The sequence below is a fragment of the Caloenas nicobarica genome, chromosome 3, assembly GCF_036013445.1.
Source record: "Caloenas nicobarica isolate bCalNic1 chromosome 3, bCalNic1.hap1, whole genome shotgun sequence".
Lineage (NCBI taxonomy): Eukaryota > Metazoa > Chordata > Aves > Columbiformes > Columbidae > Caloenas > Caloenas nicobarica.
The window spans coordinates 36,795,013-36,814,284 of NC_088247.1; the positions used below are offsets into that span (position 1 = coordinate 36,795,013).

The 19,272-nt window shown below is 39.6% G+C and overlaps 1 protein-coding gene across 2 annotated transcripts in view; it reads right to left on the reverse strand.

Annotated features, from left to right (window-relative positions):
• ME1 (malic enzyme 1) overlaps positions 1-19,272 on the reverse strand; it is a 167,651-nt gene that overhangs the window by 28,076 nt on the left and 120,303 nt on the right. For both annotated transcript variants that reach the window (XM_065630972.1, XM_065630973.1), the window contains exon 7: positions 9,230-9,339. In XM_065630972.1, the coding sequence (XP_065487044.1) occupies positions 9,230-9,339 (110 nt within the window). The remainder of the gene's footprint in view (positions 1-9,229; positions 9,340-19,272) is intronic.

The following is a 19,272-nucleotide window of genomic DNA, read 5'->3' on the forward strand; positions in this document are numbered from 1 at the left end:
ATATACTTCAAATACAGTAAAACACAAGAATACAATAAAACTTTATTTCTCATGGGGAGGTTGTCAGTGTAGAAGAGCAAAGTGTGAACACTTACAGAGAAGCCAAGCGAGCTGACTTTCAGCTCAGTAAGGCCAGCTTATTTAAGACACCCACAGCCCTACTGCATCTGAAAGCCCTCAGTACTCCAGTCCACTGCGAAGGGGGTTCTGGCTTACTAGCGTCTGAAACATTAGAAGTACCTTTCAAATTTATCTTTGAGTCATGCCACACAGGGAAAAAAGCTAACATTTAGTTTTACGATTTAGCCTGGGGAGGCCTTTCTTTTTCAAACCAGAACCACAAAGAATGAGACACCTGACTGACTGTGAATGGAAGGATTTTGGTTCTCATTGTGAGAATCATCTATTACTAAAAAGTAGAGCAGTAAAAGGATCTCAAGCAGGCACCTAACGCAAACCTGTTCACAACAGCAGGATCAACCATATCACAGGATTTCTCACAGATCTTTGTCTAAATCATTCTTAACATCTTCTTCCAAATACTCCTATGATCTCCTCAGAAAGCTATTCCAGTGTTTCAATATACTTTTTTGTTGAAAATTTCAAATCTAAATGTTTTTTCTTCTTCTTCTATTTTGGCCTCTTGTCTTATCTACCACTGGAAGACCTTTTTTTTTTTTTTTTCCCCTCTTTGCAACAAAATGTGTATTATACTTGCAGACTGTGTCCCAACCTTCTTTTCTTATCTGGAACAATCCCAATTCTCGCACTCTTTCAGAGTTACATTTTCTAAAACACTTATCACCCACTTCTCTCCTCTGGACTTTACCCATTTGTTTCTTATCTTTCTTAAATTGTAGCACTCAAATCTATGAACGACCCTGCAGTGCTGCCAGTCTAGCTATCAGCTTCTGTCACACTGAATAATGTTATATTTGATCACCAGGAAATGATATCTTGGTCTTTTGATCCAAAGACCAGTTACTCCTTCTGCCCAAAGCCTACTGGAGGGGGAAGCCCTTCTTTCGTGGGTTACTGACTTAAGGTAACATGCTTGTATTTTCCACAAATGAAAATTGTCACCAAAGGCCAGGCACAAGGTGGACCAAAAAAAAGACACAAACTCCTTATGCCTGCAAGGAACTTGGATCCATTAAATATTAGAAAAAAACCTGGAAAAGTACATCAGTTTTCAACAAGTTCACAGAAACTAAAGACATCCTGTGAAAGGGGATATGGTAGTGAGGTGGATGATGCCATCAGAAAAGTTGTGCTCAATGTGTCTTTTTAGAGGAGATTCTGAAGAAAGGATAGCAGATAGCATTGATTTCATCAGGACTGAAAAAACTGTATCAGCTACTAATGATTAGGTATTGGAAGTGGAAAAATCGAGATGTTCCCCTTGTTCATTTCTGGGAATAAGAACTGAACTCTTCCTTCTCCAGACACTGGCTGCCATTGACTGATCCAAGGAAACCAAAGATGAGGCCATAAGTGATTTTGAGAAGCCTGCAAGAACTCGCAAGATCTGCTGGATCCTACAATTCTGCTCCTGATCACCACAGCCCTAACTGCAAATGTCTACAAGCCACCTGGTTGCTTTCAAGAGGAGGATTCAAATTGCTACTGATTTTTCCTTCAAAAAAAAGTGTGAAATAGGTGTGACCAGCCCTCCAAAAGCTCTTGGCCCAGAATCTGCACATTGGACATTTCCCCTCAACATGCAGCTCCCCTGAAGGATGCACTTTTGCTATTCACAAGTCTACCTTCTCACAAGCAAGGTGAAGTTTAAAGCTCAAATAGCAGTAACATCTACATGCTCAGAACAGGTATTCATATTGCAGGCACACACAATTAAGTTTCAAATACATGTAGCTAAGGAAATAAAAAGCAGTAGTGAGAAGCCTGGTACTGGGTAGACCTCTCCTTAACAGACATCACTTGGGTGTTGAAGGCTGGGTTTGAATGTGTGGTTTGTAAGTAGGATCATTTGAGTTTCATGAATGGTTACTTCTTCAAAAATAAAAGGTAACCCTTAGTAAAATTTAAGAACACATTTTGAAGTTAGAGTGCCCCTCAGAAACTCACTTTTTGAAGTAAATCCACCTGAACATTTCAAAAAAATGTGTCCTTAGAACTAAGAAGTTTGTTACGTGCTTTTAATTATGACTTTTCTCTTCAATCATCAGAAATACAGGACACCTTGTTCTTAGCCCACTTAATGTTTAGACCATACAAATTTGTCATTTTTAGTTATTTAGTCATTTTATGACTTGTTCTGAGAGCTGAGATCATTTACTTTCTTCTACCTCATTTCTAAATAAAAAAAAAATCTAAAAACGGTTCCTCTGAGGCATGGCTTCGGGAACAACAACCGTCAGGCTGACACACTTCCACCCCACGGTATCCAAGAGCCAGCTTGTTTCTTCCCCAGATGAAATTAAGTCTTCCTCTGGCTAGTGCCAAATTGGCAAAGACCAAAAATGGCAGAAGAGACAAGTCAGACCGCACTCTCAGTTTCCCTTGGTAGTCTACCAAACAATCCTCATAACCGGCAATAAAAAAAAAAAAAAGATGGATGCCAAATGCTTTCTTCTGTTTTATGTTACACAGCTGTGCTTGCAGGGGAGGAGGAGGAAGCCTACATAACATGGCTTGTTCCTAAGACCATCGGGAGCTGCTCTCCTGGCAAGGAAAGCTGAGCTGGAGCACTCTCAGGTTCTGCTTCCAGCCCCTGACACCGGAGGCTGTGGCCACCACAGCACCCTGCCCTCAGCAGAGGACTTCTCAGAGAGCCAGGAAAGCTGCTCTTCAAGCCACTTTCTGGTGATGGAGACAAAGTGAAAACACTGTAAATTTATAATGAATGGGAATGCTGAGATCCTTCATGGCTGAGGTGCTGCTGCTAAGTTTGTTAGCCATAAAAATGGGCCAGGATTATGTATGACCAGTTGGGATACTTTTACAAAGTCTATATATCTTCTGTTTTAAGGAAAAAGACAGGAGATACAAAAAATGGATTAAATACTACATTGAATGTCGATAACATTTTGCATTGATTATTTGTATTGGGATGTGAACTATCATTACCTGTATGTTCATTATGAGGGTGATTCTGAATGAAGGTGATAATAGCAATACATGAGGACTTTAAATATTGCTTTTTTAATGAATCGCAATCTGCACAGAACTGCTCTAAAACGGTATTTTGAAAGTACTCCACGTGGCTTTTATTCAGCCATTTGACTCTAAAAAGCATAATAACCCAGTTTATTAGATTACTGAATCCACTATCACTGCTGCTGGCAGCGGCTGTCATCACTCCTCGTCAGCAGCTTCCCTTATTCTTTCCTATTGAAGGGGGGGCACCGCCAGCGTGAATAGCAGATCTGTTTAACCGGAACCGCTCTGACTAACGGCATGACCTTAAATTTCACCCTGAATACTGACTCCAGTTTTTGAAAAGAATCAAAATGCAATTCACATCCAACTGCCAAAGCCTCGCCACTTCTCGCAGACATTACGAAGCAGAAACAGAATTTCGCTGCTTTTCCTACTGTCATCACTATAGAAAAGAGAGAAACGGCTTCACCTTCCTCTCCCACAGAGCACAGGTTAAATCTCTTCTCTGCAGAATAATATAGACACTGTTCACTGACATGATTTTGAAAACTGATTCTATTTTCCCCAAATTTAAGGAAGAAGAACCACAACAACTTAAACAATGGTTGATATTTTTCTAAAGCAGTGTCACCTGCTGTGAAAGCAAACACTTCATAATAGTTTTCTAGGATGGTAAGTCATATCTTGAAAAAATACTGCAGATGTGAAATTTCAAAGTACATTATTCTTTATCGAGTCTTTGTTTTCTGTCCAAGATTCTTTAGCCTTACTTGCTACTGTAAACTGTACAACTGAGCATGAATATGTCAAAGAAAATCCTAGAGACCATGGCCTTTTGGGGCTGGCACATTATAAATGCTTAGGAGCACAGAGTCCTCTTTCAGCAGACACAACGATTGAAGAAAAAAAGGGAGAAAAAAGCCTCAAAACATGAGAACTTTTATTGGGAATGAATGAGAATTTTTATTGGACATAGTTTAATTTAAATTATCAAGAAATGGCTCATGGCGCTGAAGCATTTGTCCATTATTTAAAGTTTCAAAAAATAAAACTTGTAATCACGTATTAGTAGTCCCTTTCCATCATTTACCCTACCTCATCTTAAAAAGCTAGCAAACAAGAAGAGGGGAAGAATTTCCGCAGCACATCCTAAAATCTGAGCTATTCATTCTGGACTAAAAGATTAGGAAGTGGTAAAATTCATATTTCTCAATACGCAGCATAATAGAAATCACATGTTAAGACAGACAGTCTTCCAAATAACACTGCATAGAGTGCCAGGAAAAAAAGAATCCCTGTCCTACACTTACCGGGAAAAAAGGTGAGAGTAAAGATCCTGTCTAAAAGGTGTCATCTCAGTTACTAGGGAGGCAAATGCTACGGCTGTGGGCTGTTCAAAAGGACCCTTTTTTTAGGAGATGGGAGCTCACATGATCAGAATTTTTTTTTTTTTTAATTTTAACCATAATGAGGAAAAAATGAAACAGATGAATACTTGTATATACACATTTATAATGTGTGGAAAAGTATACAAAAGCTACAGTGGGGAATATACTTGAAAGCATACTGATTTCAATGTAAATTTTCCACTGTGTAATGGACAGGTGATATCCTGAATACACTGGAAGAAAAATACTCTTCAAATAACCCTACAATATTTGGATTAATAAGATTTTTTAAATTTTTATTTTAAAAAAACTTTAAAAATTATTTTTAAAATTCCAGTGCCTGTTTCACAAGGTAGCAAATGTCACCTCATATAACGAAAGAGATTTTCTACAGTTTGCACATAATATCAGAATTTGCAATATATATCAACATATGAGCTATTACATGTCATCCAACTTTACATTTTCCAAATTCTTGGACAGAGAATGAATTGGAAGCCCCATGCCCATCACAACCACAACAACAAACCCCAAACTTCTTTACAATTTGATTTCAAGAACTGGAATTTCCAGGTACCAAAAGTGTTATTTCTGATGTTAACATTAAAAAGAATTAAGTCTTAAAAAGGAGAATGCTTGTGACAGATAAATTCTGATTTCTGAGAACTGCACTGCCTGAACATAAAATTGATCATAACATAACTTCCAGGTATAATTTTCCTAATTATTCAAATGGCAGTCTGCTGTACATTTAACATATTTTAAATCAAACCACACATGTAAGATGGAATAACAATCTTAAATTTTATATATATATATACATTTTTATTTTAGGTCTGTTTCTTTTCATAAAATTTTGATGCAATTAAACAGCACAGCTGTTAAAAACTAATGACATCTAAGGTTGTGATGGATACTGAAGTTAATTCCAATCCAGGGCAATCTCTCCGTGTAAATATTTTTGTTGGCATAAAATACAGGCTGTGTGCCCATAACAGGGGAGAGCATTGCAACTGTGGGCACAGTGAAATAGAGTTAGAACACTAGAATAAAAGCTTACAGTACTATATCACATAGAGAAACACTTATTTTATGTAGATTGGCTTATACTGCAGAAGTTTGTAATTTTCCACTGAGGCAATTTTGAAGTACAAGGGTGGGGAAAAAATCAGAACAACTGAAATAATTGAAATGATCGGCCTGCACAGAGGCAGCAATGCTAGAAAAACTGATGCCAGTATTTCAAATTTACCCACATCAGCAATGACTACAACAAGCTACCATGTGATAGATGCTGAGAGACCCTTGTAAATCAAATGTGTGGTTCCCAAAACGTGCAAATTTGCGTTAAGCCACTGACTGCGCTTGAGTAGCAAAAACCCTTTCAACAGACACGCCAAAAGCGTGATGGGTGTGGAAAGGGACTCTGTTCTACTCCAGCTGGGTTTGACAAGGGGCAGGCAGGTACGGCCCGAGCCCATCGCACCCATGAGCACTGCAATCCTGGACCTGGACCCAGGAATTCTTCTTTAACCCAGCTTACAAGACTTGTGTAGTGTCCCTGCAGCACAGAAGGGAACAGGTTAGTTTCTCCAAAGGGATTTTCAACCTCCTATACAGTGAATCTCTACCCCGCCTCCTTCCAGGGGTGATCAAGCAGAGAACATCCTCCACCCTTACAAACAGCTTTGTTTGGCAACACAAGCCCCGATTCTTCTTCGGGCATCGGTCCATTCCTCAACAGGGGTTGAAGAGAAAAAAACCCAACACATCTTGTAACTTAAAAGAAGATTCCACCCTGTCCTTATGAGTCCTCCTTCCTAAATATATTGGAGATGAGCAAAGCTAGCAACCTGATCTAATTCAGGTATTTCTAAATGTGAAGCCTGACATTACAATATTAGTTAATATTTCTCCCATATTGGAAATTATAATAAAAAACCCCACAGTTGTGGAAAATGCTCTCTAATAGTTAGAAAGAACTAGATAAAAGTATTTGTTTTGAACTCCAGGCTTTCACTGATTTTCATTTCAAAAAATCATTTTCTGTATGTTTCAGAGAGGAAAAGTAAAAAAAGAAGCAAGCTGATTTGTGGTCAGAAGAATCTGACCACAGAATCTGACCAAAGAACCTGACCAAACTCAACAAGAATCCAAGGAAAAAAGATAATATTTTCTCCCTAAAGCAACATTATTGCTACTGTGTTTGTAAAAAAAGTTTGAAAATATAAATATGAAGAAATGATCATAATTTCAGAGGCAAAAAATTCACCACCCAGCCAAAAACCAAGATGCTTTCTAGAATGATAAAATAAGAGCAATTTTCATTCCAATAGAGATTTATAGCAGTTGGTCAGAATCCTGTTCACCCTTGTTCCCAATTCTGTGAGTAAAGAAAGGGGATGTAGAAAAAGTTACAAAGCTTTTTCCAAAGTAGAGGATGTGACTGTGCTGTAGCAGGTATGGAGATAAAACTATTTCCAGAAATCCTTGAATATCTCTATAAATGACCCTTGATGGCCAGTCTTTAGTGGTTTTATAAGATCAGTGTTTTGGCAGACATTTTTTTCCGAATATTTTGCAATGGCATCGGTTACGGGCACGCTGACACCCTGCAAATATGGCAGTGAAAAAAGCCTCAAGCCCTTCCATAAAACATATAAAAAATTTCTATCTTTAAAGTAGCTTTGGACTATGAGGAACTATGTTTAAAATATCAAGTAAGAACTATCTTCAGAAGATGATGGCAAATCAGATGCAACGATGTGTTTGTTTGCTTTTCCTGGTCTGATGCTACTTGTCGGCTTTACAGTCCTAGAGGCAGAAAATAGGACTTGCATACAGAGGAGACCATTCTTTCAAGCAGCCTGGAAAAAATCATGCCATTTAGAAACTGAAAATCTCTAAGTATTGCTAAAGAAGTTAGCACCATCTATCCTCATTAAAGTTGCCCGGTGAGAGATCCTTAGGGTTTACAGAGCTGGAACAGAAAGACGGAGAGAAGATCACTGGATCTATATTTTAGCTGTTTATTCCACTGCCACGTTATAGGGGAAGATGATATCCTACACAAAAAAGATACTGAAGCTATTTATGGGGATATGATGACAAACGACAAGAGATCAGAGCAGGCTAAATGCATTTGCTTTCACCTCTTGGGAGCTACACAAGCATTAAGGATGGAGATCACCCCAAACTCTCAGACATCACTTATGAAAATATGAAAAGACCCACAAACACAAATCAGATTGCAGAAACTGAATAAATTAAAAGATTGCATATACTTCTGAGGAAGACCGACAGCTGCTATGACAACCATTTTGTTGAAAAGCTTCCCTTCCATTTCTTCAAGACTACATTCTAGTTGAGTCTTTCTGATTTGGGATGAATACCTTCATCCTGCAAGGAAGGAGAATTCCCTGTGCGAGCTGGGTCTCTAAACAACTAGGGAAATTTCCAGACGCTGTTTGGTCTGCTGTAGCCATGGCTACACTCAGACCTGCAGGGTAAGTGGCACCATGCTTCTTACAAAGGGAAATGACATTTTATAATTAGTTTATTTTCCATCTGGGAGTTTGTCCTTCATAATGTGTTTCAGACGCAGGAATAAAACTCAGCCAGGCTCGTAACAGAAACATAGTTCCTGTGGGTAGCCAAATCCCTAATACCACAAAGATAAGGGCTATTTGAATCCACCACCATGCATTTAGTTCCTGAAAGAAGACCTAGGTCCCAAGAATGACTCAAGAATGACTTCTGGAAAACTCAAGCTCCTAATGCTCAGCTTGAAGTGTCACTGCAAACTGTCAGAAATGAAGATGGTTAAACTCCTATTTTTTGATGCTGAGGTGACAACACAAAGAAACATGAGGGGGGCAAAGGCGTCCAGGGCCCTCCTTGGGAACCTCTCTCCAGCAGTTCTTCTGACTTCAGTCTCCCTGCAAGGATGGGAGCCAGTGCACTTACTGCCCTAGAGAAAGTTATTTTTCAGTGCTCTCTTCCTGGCAGGAAATACAGCAACCCAAGGAGCAACATCTACCACTTCAGACCTGTGTGTCTTTCTTCTTGGGAGGGAAGGGACAAGAAGCCTGACCAGAGTCAGCACTGGGGGAATCCCCCTTGCTGACATTTCCCACCCTCAATCTTTTCCTTTTGCCAGCTGCTGCAAATGATTCAGATGGAAAAGCAGAGTCAGGGGGACAACTTCCTTCTAAAAGTGAATGCAGTCCTGAGACTGCCAAGAAAATGAGAAGGATATTTAACCGAGTTGTCAGTTTAAGAACTGAAATAAAGTTTGACATTTATCAAGCAAGCTCTGTTGCACACAGAAACAGTGGAGCAGTTGTCACTGCAGCGACAAAAAAATTGAGAGAAGCACAGTCCGGGCTTGAGCTTTGACATTTTCCCAAAGATCTGACGTGAATATTTTATATGGGAAAGTCATTCACATACTAAACTATGAAAAAAAAACCCCTGAAGAGTGAGCATCTAAATAAAGCATGAGGCATAAATGAGAAGGGAAAGGTTAAGGGCAAAGATAGCTCACCAGAAACCCATGCTGAGGAAACTCAAGGCAAAATGTGACCGGTACTGAACATCTCCAATATCACAGGAAAGCTGATATATATATATTTTTTTTTTTCCCTCTGGTATCTCAATTAAGATCTTTCTGGGTTGTGAGCCTAACAAGAGTGAGGAGAAGAGAAGGAGTCTGTTACCTTGAATGTCATCATTGAAAGTGCAGTACTTGTTACGGTACTTATGCAGGAGGCGGAATGCATTAGCATTAGCAAAATCCTCAAACTGAATGAGGCAGTTCATGCCATACCTAGAAAGACACAAAAATATGCATTGCATTAAAAATAATACATAATTGTAAATTAAAAAGCTTTGCAGTCACATTTCAAATACGAGTATAATATGACTCATAAATCTACTGATACATTTCTGTTATATTCTGTATCTTTACATTCATATGAGCAATCAGCTAGTGAGAAAAAAAAACACATCCCCATAAGGCAGGTAGTAAAAAAGTAACCCATTCAGAACACGGATTTTATTTTATCGTGATTATGGAGGCCAGCAGTACAATACCACTCACAAAGTAATGCTCAACCATTCTTATTATTATAAAAGAGGTATCAATCAGAAACACAGTTAATCCAAATAAATGATAAACATGTCAGAACACTTTAAGGAAGGAAAAGTGATAGCTGCAAATTTGTATCGAGTCACACTTGGCTAACATACACTAAAACTTTGGGTATATGCAGACATGAGGTTACCTACATTTCTTACATCTACTGTTTCACTCAATTGTCAAAACTGACTTTCTGATATGAATACTAGATGTTTCTTAAACAGTATGCTAAGAATCAGTTTTATCTTCCATTTCGATGTTTTCTCATCCTCCTAGCTAAAGAAACAATTCAAATTGACATTTCCTTAGTACTTTGAAATCTCTATATACTGTATTTTAAAAATATAATATGCAGTTGCATCAGATGAGCAATTTCTATCAGTTAGCTGATATGACTATCTAAGTCAGTTCAACAGCATGGGTAAGTAATTTTGATGAACCTTCTGATAACAGTCTCAAAATTAATGCAAATCATTTCTTGGAAACAATTTACTGTGTTACCTTGCTGCCTTGGACCCACTGCATACCAACAGGGAGCAAACAGCAGCATTTTTCTAGTATAGGTAGGTGCCTATTTTGACCTCAACAGGCACAAGGCACCTCAAATACATCTAAAAATTATCAAAGAGAGGAACACAGGAGCATGTGTTTAAAGAACAAGGAGACTCCAGATTCTTGGCACTAGACTCACATGCCAATTCTTAACAAGTAAAAAATTGCCCCGGCGTGCCAATAAGGTTATTCCTAAAATGAAAGTTAATAATAAGTTGAATTAATTTAATATTACTACTATGCATCCTCCAGTCCTTAGATGAATTGCATGATAGTAGTGTCTCTGGATTTCTTGCTTAAGATTCACGTATGGCGCTTTCAAATACTTACTTAAAACAAACAACCAAAGCAAACCAAACAAAATACACGCTCAAAACAAACAAACAAAACAACACCAAAGACATTTCTAGACAAAGACTATAAAAGACTGAATTTAAGCTCACAGTACATTGGCAACAGGAAAAAAAACCAAACAAACAAACCAACCCGCACACCATGACTTGAATACTGTTAATGTCATATGGGGAAAAAAACCAAGTAAAAACACAAGAAGATTACAATACAGGGTCAGTACTAAAACTGTCTGTACAAGTTTGGATGTGGAAATATCACATCAACATTATCCCTTCCTGGAATAATATTACCAGAAAAGTTCTTTTTAAAAAAGTATTTTAAACTTAAGTAAACAGCCTAAGGAACTATTTGATTAAAACTTTGAAAAATTGCATTAAGTTGTTATTAAAATATTACCACCAAGGTCTAACAGGGCCAGACCTTAACAGCACACGTCTTACTTGAGCTAAGGGAGGTTTTTCCATACCTATTAACAGCACAAACCCAAGAGAGACAGTCAAGCAGTTCCTGCTTCATCCCCAAAAGCAATCCACGCATATACTGAGCAGTTCAGTATAAATAATCTACTCTAATGTTAATTAAGTTTTTCTTTAAACCATGCATGTGTCTGGCAAGCAGGTTAAGCAAAGCCATCGATATTAAAAAAAAAAAAAAAAGGACAAAAATTTGTGTGACTAAATTAATTTCCATGGAAATCACATATTTGCAGCCTCGTTACAATTAGCCAAAACTACTAGGATTCCACTGGCAGGAATGGTAATCCCTGCTGAAAATACATACATTTTCAGGCTTTATGGAAAAACCTGGACTACTTCAGCAGAACAATGACAGGCAACTCTTTAAAAGAGAATTTGGCAAGGCAGTGATTCAATACAGTAAATCATAACCAAGTTCAAATAAGAAACTAGAGCTATGTTTCAATAACGAATTTAAATTTCTAACCCGATTCAGTATCTGACGTGAATTTCTGTGATTCCACAAGGGTCCAGGAGTTAGCAGTTGGATAATACGAAACTAATGAGATTAACACTCTGGAATCCTGGAGCTTGGTTAGAAGAGTTTCCTAGATGTCATTAAGCCAGTGTCTGTTTCTTTACCATATATAACATTCCATTTTCTCATCTGCGTTTGATTTTTCTTCGTTTTCTTGCCTCTGTAGATATGGATCAAAACTCCCTGTGAATTCTACTAAATCAGTGTCCCTGTAGAAAACACTCCTCCTATACTGGGCACACTATCCATACTAGTTGTCTGTGCAAGATATCACGACTGTTTAATTAAAATGGAAAAAATGCAGGCAGTCTAATTCTGGGCCTCAGATTTTGTACGGTAGCAGAAAAAATTCTAAGCAGCATCCTCATTCATTGCAAGTGTTATACATGACACCCAGGTAAAAACCTGAGACTAGAATCATAGAATGTCCTGAGTTGGAAGGGACCCACAAGGATCATCGAGTCCAGCTCCTGTCCCTGCATAGGACAACCCCAAAATTCACACCATGTGTCTGAGGGTGTTGTCCAGTCTCTTCTTGAACACTGTCAGTCTTGGGGCCGTGACACCTCCCTGGGGAGCCTGTTCCAGTGTCCAGCACCCTCTAGGGGAGGAACCTTTTCCTAATGTCCAACCTAAACCTCCCCTGGCACATCTTCCTGACATTCCCTTGAGTTCTGTCATTGATCGCTAAAGAGAAGAGATCGGCGACTGCCCCTCCTCCCCTTGTGAGGAAGCTGTAGACCGCAATGAGGTCTCCTCTCAATCTCCTCCAGGCTGAACAAACCAAGTGACTTCAGCCCCTCCTCATACGGCTTCCTCTCCAAACCCTTCACCAACTTCGTAGCCCTCTTCTGGACACTCTCCAATAGCTTAATATCTTTTTTATCCTGTGGCTCCCAGAACTGCACCCGGTGCTGCAGGCGAGGCCGCCCCAGTGCAGAGCAGAGCGGGACAATCCCCTCCCTGCCCGGCTGGCCATGCTGGGCTGGATGCACCCAGGACACGGTTGCCCTCTTGGCTGCCAGGGACACTGTTGGCTCATGTTCAACTTGCCATTGACCAGAGCCCCCAGATCCCTCTCTGCAGAGCTGCTCTCCAGCATGTCGTCCCCCAGTCTGTACGTACAGCCAGAGTTGCTGTGTCCCAGGTGCAAAATCCGGCACTTGCCCTTGTTGAACTTCACGCGGCTGGTGATTGCCCAGTTCTCCAATTTGTCCAGATCCCTCTGCAGGGCCTCTCTGCCCTCGAGAGTGTCAACAGCTCCTGTCAATATTGTGTCATCGGCAAACTTACCTAGTATTCCCACAAGTCCTGTGTCTAAGTCATTTATGAAGACCTTGGGAAAATGTCACTTCCTTATTTGAAATTTGGAGACATACACATTTAAAATGCGACCTAAAATCCTTTTAATTTGAACGTGTCACTACCAATCGAGTCACAGGAGTGAGCAGACATTGTATGTGGCTACAAGGCTGCAAGCATGAGTAACATGTAACATACCACACCTTATCGCTTGCCCAAAACAAAGACAACATTTCCCCAGCTATCACTACTCCTGACCCAGGGATACACAGGAGACAACTGAGGAAATGGAGAAACAAATAACTAACATGCATGTTCATATTGAAAGGGGGTACAAATAAACCAAAGAGAGAACTTACCCAGTGAGCATCAACCATCTTAACCAGAACACTGGAGGAAATGAAGGATCTAGTCCTAGACTACCAAAACTAAGAAAATAAACAAAAATCTGGGAGGCATTTCTCCTCAGCATGCAACCATAACAAATGACCTAGTGAATTCTTAATTATTTTCTTGCTCTGGAAAACACTTCTCTGAGAGCAACAGCTTGGCTTGAGTTGCCTGGCTAGGACTGCCGGCTTCTTGCAGGCGAATATTTTGTAGCTGTGAATTCCTCTCTCCTGCCTGTTTGGAATCTGTCACTGTGGTAGCTGATTAAACACACATAAATCGTCCCTAGAAAATGATAATCCAAATCACTGTTCCCCCTTGTAAATCCTGTTTTGTCACCCACATCTTTTTGTGTACTTGGATCTTGGTCTCCTGCTCCAAGTCCTACAGGCAGCCTGAATCATGATGCAACTGGACAGAAGTTCAAAGCCATCTTTCCTTTTTCTGTCATGGACAGAAAATATGGACAAAAGCAGTGACAACCAGGCAATATCAGGTTTGTTATCAAGCATGGGAGGCAAACACTGGACAATGGATTAAAAAGAACCGTCCCACTGAACAATGTGTGGTTGCCAGAAAACACTGTTTCTAATCCTTCTGCCAATTTACAACGCACTTTGTGTAACATCCTTTGTTTAGTTTTCCCCATTTATAAATAAATTTGTATTCGATTTTCTGTGACAACAATGTTAATCTTTCAAATCATTCTACAGATAATATCTTTATGTAACACACTGGAGAAAAACGTCCACAGCTCTTTAACCATCCCAAATATACAGTACTAGCATTCTGGCAACCCAGCGCTCTTAAGAACCTTAAAGGGTAAAAACCTTGAAGAATCCAGTGGAAGCTATTAAAGTTTGGGCATCATTTTGAATTCAAACCACATGATCAGTAAAATCTATGCTTGCTTATACAGCTAAGAAATTTTTCTGGAAATATATTTGGATCATTTATTTTTACTGTCAGCCATTGTTTTGGAAACGTTCCTAAAAGAACAAGTAGTTGCTTTTTAGGATTTTAGAGCTTCCAGAATCCTATTTGACTATTTTCTTTGTCCATGCCTTAGAAACCATCCAAAGTGGTTGCTGAAACCCACTCCCGAGCAGGAGCAAAACCAAAATGATAGCAACACTGGCATTCTGTCCCTTGCCTTGTGCGTCACACAGCCGCTCCACCAGCCAGAACCATTTATGGTGCACCAGGACAAAGGGGAAATCTTCTCCTTCCTCCCCACTCCAAACGCTGTAAGCTTGTTCCTTTCCATAGAGCCCACTGCTCAGAACAGATTTAAAGCATCATGGCCACTGCTGGCATCTCCTCTTTGGGCCAGGGCTTTCACAAGAGGATGTCTTCCCACCTTCCCTCCTCACAGCTGTTATGACCTGGATACCTTTTCTTCCTGCTCTCCCGCAAGCTCTCTCTTAACTTCATTTCATAAAGCAACTAAACTGCTCAAATGAGGTCATGCACCCATCCTAGCACCTCTTCCAGTACAATTTTAACCTGCTGGTTAAATTCAACCGTATTTGGCTGAGGGGGATAGAGTTTTCTGCAACAACTGCTTCCTATATGTTCTGTGCAAAAACGTGGCCAAGATGAGAAACGTTCCAGCAAGAGCTGCAGCCACCCTGCAGCAGATGTTTCTACTCATGCTGCCTAACAGCCTGATGTGCTACAGCTGCACAGGACAGAAATCTGTCCAAGGTGTACTCTGTCCAAGGTGTACCAGCAGAGGTTTTATTAAATTACAGATATTTTTTTCTCTCTGTCCTGATTTGGACAGGCAAGTTGGAGACAGGACATTCTTCACAGGAAGAGATTTTTCTAAAGAACTTAACAGAAACTGTCAGCATCTCTGTTTTCCACATGAATGACCCTGTTTAAATTTCCTTCCCCTCCCCCCGCCCCCCACAGGCAGACATTGTTTTTATTTTACCAGCAGAAAATATTTACTTTCTTAGGAGTATTTTTCATGCCTGTTTTCTGTTTCCAAACCTACCCTTGCTCTGATGAGCTCAGTACATACCCAAACTAGGCATGGTGGTAGGGGAGATGGCAGCTTTAGCACCCACCCTAGTACTAGCAGCAGACCCTTGGTTTCGTGTTCTCCTTAAGGAAATATAATCCTACAAAAACTTTCCGTGTTATTATTCCTTGGCATGACAACACTGCTGCAGCGTCTGCAGTGCAGCCCTGCTTTGTATCAGTGCTTCTAACACTCCTCTACTTGCTCCTTCCCTCTCCAGAACAGGTCTGGTGTTCATCTCCATGACCTTTCTGTCCCAGGAGCAGTGAGGAGAATGGGCTGGAGACGGCTCATAATTTCCCCTTTTTATCCCCACCAACAGCACTGCTACATGTGTGGACAACACAGGCCTTGGGAATAACAAGGCTCAGGAGCAGAGCGGTGCTGAATAAGGAAGGTCTTGGTGGTGGTGGTCCTGGAAGTTGCTGCTCGTAGGTAGAGAAGCAAAACCAGATTCTCCGTCCACAGTCAGGCACTATTCAGATAAAAGGCTTCTCTTATGCAAAAAGGTAATTAAATGGAAAGATTTTCTGGTATACTAACATAAACAACTACAACACGAAAAATATGGTCTGGTTTTTTAACTTAATTTTCATCAGCTTAGTTGCATCACACTCTGTAGCAAGGACTACTTGCTCTTTAAGTTGAAGTCTTGGAAGTCCATCCTACTGAGACATTAGGTTGAAAACACTTTTAAACCTACCCTAATTTTTTGTGCATTTTCAAAGTGCTGTTAAAGGATTGACAGTAATTAGAGAACCTGACCTAGATTTCTTCTACTTCAATAGCTTATTGAATTAACTATCAGTTGTGTCAGGGCTGTAAAATATAAAGGCTGTGAAATAATTAGCCGTAAGTTACCATTGTTGTAAAGAATAATTTCTTCTTGTTGCAAAATATTAATGTTTTATTTTGGATTTAGATATTTGTTCTAAAGTACTTCAAGCAATAATGTTGTTAGGAACTGGGCTTGATCTTAACTTTGACTTTTCCAGTGCACGTGTATAGTCTTCTAACAGAAACACAAAGGCTGGTATGAATGAAGTATGAATGGAAATGTATGCACCACTGGAAGCAGCAGCACAACAATGGTGAAAACAGTGGCACACGTGCATAACAAAGGACAAAACTGACCGCAGGAAAATTAAAAATGTCTTGTTTACATCAAGACAAGCAGCCTGAGCTCTGGTAAGGCCACAGCACAGACAAGGCTTGGACCAGGACTCTGCACCCTGACAAGGGCAGAAGAGCAACAATAGCAATTGGCTGTCAATCACAGCACATCACATCTGCCACTCCTCAGCCTATGGGCACAGCAAGAAGTCATATTACAGTCCAAAGAAATTCAACATGAGGACACACAGACAAATGGAGAGTAGACTTGCCTAAAATTCATGGTGGCTGAAGTAAGTAAAGCCATAAGGCAAAATAACCATGCCAGCATAGCTGTTGGATCCTAAAGGCATAAAATACCTGTATAAAATCAAGTTCATCACCACTCATCACCAGAAGCCCAGAAAAAGCACTGAGGACTTGACAGCGAGGGCCCTTTTGCCTTCAGTGTTGCACATCCTGGCCAGACCACATGAACGCAGACATCCTGATGCTTTCAGTACGCAGGTATGAGACTGTGTAAAATCAACTTGTTTAGAGATTTTGTAACACAAAACCACCTCCTTCTTTCATACGGTCTTGCACCGAGTGCCGTCAAATTAATTTCCTATGGTGGACTGCGTCAAGTTGCCTCCTCTCCCCTGTGAAAGAGTCACCTCAGCAGGGAGGTGGCTGGATGACACAGTACTGAGACACAGCACAATGCATGTTATACAAATAAATTAGATTTTTGAAATTTCATAAGGTCAGACTTGAGTCAAACTTCTACACTCAGTTCTTGACATACACAAACATCAGCCCCAGCAGACTAGATCACAGCCATGAAAAAACATACCACGCAAGTTTCCACAAACACAGTGCTATGTGGGTTTGACTAATGCTCAGGTTAAATCTGAAGAGAAAGAAAACGGTAACATATATTTTGGTAGTTTTCCTCCTAAAAAAACCAAACCAAACCAAACCAAAACAAAACCCCAACAAATTGAATTACTGTGACATTTTCTCAAGAATTTGTATTTGTTCACTTTTTACCTGATCCTGACCCCACCTAAGTCAAAAGTAAAACTCCAGGAGCCTGAAAATGTAATTCTACCTCTCCTAGCTATTCTACTGCTTTTTTCCAGTGTTACCCTTAGCTGCTTTAACTGTGACTTAGACAAAAGAACAATCTCATATTACCTTCAGTTTTGTATTCACTTAAAAGAGATGAGTGCAGATTTGAGAGAGATGACCTGAGATTTTTTTTTTTTTTTCCAGCCTATTCAGTTCTTCTTCAGAGACTTGGCACTGTGACACTTTTGGCTGAGGGAGGGAAGGATACTGAGCAGATGGATTGGTCAAGTGTCTGTGCAGGCTAAATCAGAAAAAACAGAATCAAGAAAGAAATCCATCTCAGCTGGAAATAGTGAGTAGCTCTAATCCTCACGAATCTTTAGCTGCAGCTAAAGGTATGTGTCAAGTCTCACCTTCCCAAAATAGAGTGGTCCTCAGTATGCCTTTCAATATTACTTTTTTGTTTTAATTTTAATTGAATGGCTTTACCCTAAACCAAAAAGAGCTGTCGTTATCAAAAGAAGAGTATATAAAATACTCTATGATAAGTCACTCTGTACAGCTTAAATCATTTGAATGCGGTTTCAAATGGCTGTTTCCTGGTCACTTAATGACTGCAATCTTTAAACATTTGTTAAAAAATCAATTATTATTACTGTTTTAGATTGTTGGGAATTTTACTTTGCCAAGAAAAGCATCAGAAATCCACAGTTGTGAGGTTTCCCCTGTGCTGGCATTCACCTGCACATTTTAAAAATAAGATTTTTAATGTTCTAAATTTTGACAAAAATTACCAAAACGAAATGAGTGCAGCAGCACTTCCACAGTGGTCAACAACAGCATAGGGCTGTCACAGGGAAGTCCACAATACATCTTCTAGGATGAAAGATACTATGTTATATTATCACTATACATAATTACTGTGATTAGTGGAACCATCTATTCCAAGAAGCCTGGATTCCTGTGTCTGGACATGAAATGTTTCTCTGGGCAAGTTCTCAGATTTCTGTATTAAAATGAAAGCTGCACTTGGAAAAGGTGAAGGTTCCTGTTTGGCTGCACAAATTAGATTTGCATTGACTCTGTGTACTTTAAGATGTCAATTTGCTTATACAAACTACATCTTATTTTTTGAGTGAATCTTCATATATGCACTGCCCAGACACTAATTTTCCCCACTTTCCAAAAAGGGGGGCAGGGTTTGTATTACAGCAACAAAAATAAACAGAGATCCTGGGCTGATAATTCTACACCAGAAAGTTTCATAATAATTTTTCAGTTGTATTTATTTAATGGCGTCTAATAGCATTTAAAAATACTACTTCAATAAAGGCTAATTTATTAAGGTATTTACTTAAACATATGAGAATTCCATCTTGAGTCAACAGGAGGATTGTTCCTTTGCTTTAATTTAAGTGCACGCTTTGATGCCTTACTGACTCAGGCCTGAGTGATTTATAGCAAATGCAATGCCTTTCTGGAAAAGATATTGTATCTTTTGCCAGATCCCAAAGATTGCTAAGTGACTTTAGGAGATTAAAACAAGATGCCTGCATTTGCTTACAGATTTGATTATATTTGTATGAGTTTTGATTATATTTTGTAGGAGTTTATAGATATTTTCCCTAAAATAAAAGACGCAGTTGGATAGCCAAATCAGTACAACACCTGGGGCAGCACATCTGCTCTTTTCCCCTGCTACTTAAGCTATAATGAACAGACAGAAATCTTGCTTCCACCAGTGACAGCCTTCACCTTGACTGTTAAAAGGCAAAGTAGTAATGACCTTTCAGAAATGTCAAAGGGAGGTCTGGTAACAGCAATACTTAAAGTAT